The sequence below is a fragment of the Bubalus kerabau genome, chromosome 3 (assembly GCF_029407905.1).
Source record: "Bubalus kerabau isolate K-KA32 ecotype Philippines breed swamp buffalo chromosome 3, PCC_UOA_SB_1v2, whole genome shotgun sequence".
Taxonomy (NCBI): Eukaryota; Metazoa; Chordata; class Mammalia; order Artiodactyla; family Bovidae; genus Bubalus; species Bubalus kerabau.
Window position 1 is genome coordinate 186,559,945 of NC_073626.1, and position 4,945 is coordinate 186,564,889.

The 4,945-nt window shown below is 52.4% G+C and overlaps 1 protein-coding gene across 1 annotated transcript; it reads left to right on the forward strand.

Annotated features, from left to right (window-relative positions):
* The first annotated feature begins 758 nt into the window (after positions 1 to 758).
* Positions 759 to 4,527, forward strand: LOC129647964 (phospholipase A2, membrane associated). Its single transcript, XM_055574874.1, has 4 exons — positions 759 to 798; positions 985 to 1,129; positions 1,381 to 1,487; positions 4,147 to 4,527. The coding sequence occupies exons 1-4, from the start codon at positions 759 to 761 to the stop codon at positions 4,287 to 4,289; spliced, it is 435 nt and encodes a 144-aa protein (XP_055430849.1). The 3' UTR covers positions 4,290 to 4,527.
* Positions 4,528 to 4,945: the final 418 nt, after the last annotated feature.

Sequence of the window (4,945 nt, forward strand, 5' to 3'; positions counted from 1 at the left end):
CGAATACTCAGGCCCTGATGATTGCCCGCCTCGATGAGTGGCTGTGTCCTGTGTGTGTGTACATGTGTGTGTGCACATGCAGGCACCCATGAGCACAAGCCTGCACGTGCCTGGTTTGGTATGACAAGAGGGGATCTGTGCACAGGTGTGTCATGCGGGAACGTGATTATATTGTGTGAAATGATGTCCGCACCAGTAGATGAGCACAGAGTGTGTGTGGGTACACGTGCATATGTGCACGAGTAGGTGTGTGTTCTGTGTACAAGTGTAAGGGTGAAAGAGATGGTGCTGCTTTAGTTCTGGAGAAAAACACTGCGGATTGGACCCCATGAGCAGAATTCCCAAGCCTTGACTCCAGTGTGGGGGTGAGTAAGCTACGTATCCTGGGGGACACGCAGCTATGACCTCTGGATCTCCCAGTTAGGTGGGATGGCCTGGTCACAGCCTCCCAGGGACTCTCAGGAGGGTGAGGAGCACGGAGGTCTCAGCAGTGTACCATGGGGGGAGAGGTGGTCTCGCCCAGTGAGTCATGTAACAAAGCTGGGAAGCACCCCCTGCACACGTCCTGCGTGCCCGATGAAGGCAGTCACGCTGGACCCCACCTGGGATGGAAGAGCGTGTCTGTGATCTCCTTTAAAGACTCTCTTCATCAAGATCGTTGAATGTGAGCAGGACAGCAGGGGCCGGGGCAGAGGCTGGACCGCCTGTTAGAGGATCTAGGCTGGTCTGTCTGTATCTCTCCCCACAGAACCCTCAGCATGAAGACCCTCCTGCTGCTGGCAGTGATCATGGCCATCGGTAAGAGTTGAACCTGACCTCTGGCCATGAGGGGCACAGCCCCGGGAGGGAGGCACCCTCCTCCCCCAGCTTCCCTTCCCACCGCATCTGGCCCTCTCTCAGAAGTGGGGGCAAGGGGTGGCAGGGAGAGGCAAAGGGAGGAGCTCATAGGGTCCCAGGCCCCATCACCAGCTGCTGTCCTTCCAGGCCTGCTGCAGGTCCATGGAGGTTTGCTGAATTTCCGGAAAATGATCAAGTTCACGACAGGAAAGGAACCTGCGACCAGTTATAGCCTCTATGGCTGCTACTGTGGAATACGTGGCAGAGGAACCCCCAAGGATGCAACAGATTGGTGAGGCCACCCCAGCCCTCCCTCTGCCCACTTGTGGCCCCAGGGGGCCCAGGAGCTGGAAAGCTCCTGTTATCCCATTTGCACAGAACCCCAGGAAGTCCAGGCTGAAAAAGCAGCCAGACTGTTGGACATTCTGCTCTAGACTGTACCAATGTCCGGGGGTCTCTGCCCAGAGCACAGGCCTGAGACCACAGGACACTGGGCTCCCTGGAGCCTGCGGAGGCAGCCCCAAGAGCATAGTCTTGTCACAGGTGTTGCAGGGCACATGACTGTTGCTACAGAAGCCTGCAGAGTCGCGGGTGTCGCACCAAGTTCCTGAAATACAACGTTACTTACCAAGAGGACCAAATCATCTGTGGTAAGAAACAGGCTGACAACGCTCAGCCTCCTTGGCTCATTTTCTCCTCTGGGCACTCTGCTGAGGCCAAAGGTAGATACACAGGGACAGCGTCCCGGCCTCAAGAATCTCACAGTGGATGGGGAAGTAAAGAAAGCCAACACACAACACGGCAGACTCCGCCAGGAAGTAAGAAAGCCGGCGGGGCTCTGAATGCAGCCTGTGGTTCAAGGAAGTTCCCTGAAAATGGGGAATCCTAAATTGAGTCTTCAAGGAGGAGAGGAGTCAGGGGAAAGGAGAGCTGCGAGCATCCCAACTAGAGGACACAGCAGAGTCCAACGGGCCAGAAGGAACTGCAGCCATTCTGGGCGGCAGAAGGGAAATGTGAGGATGAGACAGAGTGAAGAGCGATGATGCTGGAGAGACAGGAAGGGGCTAGGTCAAGTTCCCAAGGCCATGTTGTACTTAGATTTTTGTCCTAAAGCAGTTCAGTTCAGTCAGTTCAGTCATTCAGTCGTGTCTAACTCTTTGCGACCTCATGAACCGCAGCACGCCAGGCCTCCGTGTCCATCACCAACTCCTGGAGTCCACCCAAACCCATGTCCATTGAGTCGGTGATGCCATTCAACCATCTCACCCTCTGTCGTCCCCTTCTCCTCCTGCCATCAATCTTTTGCAGCATCAGGGTCTTTTCAAATGAGTCAGTGTTTCATATCAGGTGGCCAAACTATTGGAGTTTCAACATCAGTTTCAACATTCGTCCTTCCAATGAATATTCAGGACTGATCGCCTTTAGGACGGACTGGTTGAATCTCCTTGCAGTCCAACGGACTCTCAAGAGTCTTCTCCAACCCCACAGTTCAAAAGCATCAATTCTTCAGTGCTCAGGTTTCTTTATGGTTCAACACTCACATCCATACATGACCACTGGAAAAACCATAGCTTTGTCTAGACGGACCTTTGTTGACAAAGTAATGTCTCTGCTTTTCAATATGCTGTCTAGGTTGGTCATAATTTTTGACAGTCCTTAAGGAAATGAGTTAAAACCCAGAATTGCCTTTCAGAGGCTCTTGCCAAGTGCGGATGGAGATACATAGAAGGGGGAGCCAGGAAAAGGCCATTGCCATCGTGCAGAAAAGAGACGGGAGAACTTGACCTATAGCAATGGTGGTCAGAATGGAAGAGGAGGAAAGTCCTGTCAAAACAGCTATGAGATAGAATCAGTGGAGCTTGGTGGTTGACTGGGCAGGGTTACTGGGAGTTGTTGATTGGCTGTAGTACTGCATTGGTGGTATAACTGAGGAGGGCCTGGTAGGAGAGGGCAGGAGCAGTTCCACGGGGAGCATGTTGAGTTTGGAAGCTTCCAGAACATCCAGGGAGATGGGCAGCAGACTGCTTGTGAAAAAACTCGCAGCTCAAGGGACGGTCTGGACACAGATGAAGGAGGCAGCTGCAGAGAGAGGAGAGTTAGAGGTACCCACCCATTTAATGTTTAAGGCCAAGAAAGGAGACAGAGGAGGAACAGTCAGGGAAGGAAGGGAGGAGACAAGAAGGCTGAGGAGTGGGCCAGGAGGAGAGGATTAACAGCAGCTGGTTTAACAGAGGGGTCCTCCAGGATGCGGGCTGACCGGGCTTCTTGGGTTTAGAGGCGGAAACACCACTGAGGACCTCAGTGAGAGTTCTTCACATAGATCTGTGAGGGCAAAGCCAGATTGGTGTGGGTTGGAAGGTGGGTGGGAAGTGAAGAGAGGTCGTGAGTGTAGACAAAGTTCTGGAGCAAGTTTGGCTGTGGAGGGGAGGAGATAGATGGGTGGTGGCTGGAAGGAATTGCCTAGTGTCACAGACCTACTGACTCATGAGGGAGATTTTGAAAAACCACAGACTATTCCTCAACAGCTTGAGGTCTCTAGGATCAGAAATCATGTCTTCCCATCATGACCTTCCACAGGGCTCTGTGGCTTTAGCAGGCTCTGGGTGACAAGCAACAAGATGCCCACCTAACAGAGGCTCAGAGAGTGAGCAAGTCTGACTCTCCTGTAACAGAGTCTGGGAGAGGGCAGTGCCAGGGTGGGGGCAGCTTCTCAGCTGTGTTGCCAGGGATCCGGTCCTTTCCCAACCTTCTGCTCCACAACTGTGGCAGTTTGATTCCAAGACACACTTAGAGCTCCAAGAGTTATGGCTTCACTCTACAGAAGAGGCTTTCCTTTTGCACATCTTTCTTTTTAAGAGAGGAAATTCATCCTTCCTGGAAGTGTCCAGCAGACTTTCCCTTGTGGCTCATTGGTCAGGGCAAGAGCACATGCTCCCCGGACACTCATCAGTACAGAGGAAACAGGGATGACCATGACTGGCTTTCACCCATCAAGACCCATTCCCAGACCCCAGGGGCCAGGGGCTATGCACCTGAACACATCTGCTGGGGAGAAGAAAGAGACAGTGTCTAACAGCAAGGCTTTTCACAGCATCCCAGTGCATGACTTCTGGTGTCCCCACGAGACGGGGTGTGGGCTTCCTGAGGGCAGGAGTTCTGTCTCCCCATCAGTCAGAAATACCTGGACATCAGTGCTTGTTCCAGACTAGAAACCCTGGGAGAACAGGAGCTGTCTTTCCCCCAAGAATTCCCATAAAAATCCATGGACTATTAACGAACATCCATTCTGTTTATTTATTGTGATTTCAGAGGATTCGGATGATTGCAAGAGTCAAGTGTGTCAATGTGATAAGATAGCTGCCAATTGCTTTGCAACAAACCTGAAGACCTACAATAAGAAGCTCCGCTTCTACAACAAGTTTCAGTGCCGAGGGGCTGCCCCCACGTGCTGAGGGCCCCTCATCCTGGGAGCCTTACCACCAGATGCTCTTTCCTTCCCTAGCACCCGACTCCCTACCCTAGCCATGTTCCCTGGCACAGGAAGGAAGACCCCTCTCCCATCCTAGAGTCCAGCCAGGAGTCCTCCTCTCCCCAGACAGAAAGCTTCCATCCAGAATGAGAAGCTCAAGGTCTGGGTGTATATACCGGCCCCTTTCCTCTGCTTCTTTGGACAGCAGGATTTTCCCTCATTTTCCACTCTTCTTCAAGTCCAAAGTCGTGTTTAACTGCAGCAGCTACACCCCTGGCTGGCTCTTCTGAATAAAGCAATTCACTTGGCAAACTATATGCACATGTGTGTGTTTGTATATGTACTCATGCACACCTGGGTGTAGGCGTTCACACACTACCCCAGGCCCTTCTAGTGTGAGAACATACTAGCAGTAGTGTGGTAGTACAAGTGTAAGGACTTGAAAACACAAGCTTCAGTGTCAGACTGCCCGAGTCAAATCCCTGCCACCGCCACTTCCCTGAGCCTTAGCAACCTCATCTAAGTAGCGATCACTTTGGTACCCAGTGCACAGGCTTGCTGGAGAAGTAAAAGGGATAACGGATAAAGCACTGGGCCTGACATGCCTGCCTCTGTCATTATCACAAGCAAAACCCAGCC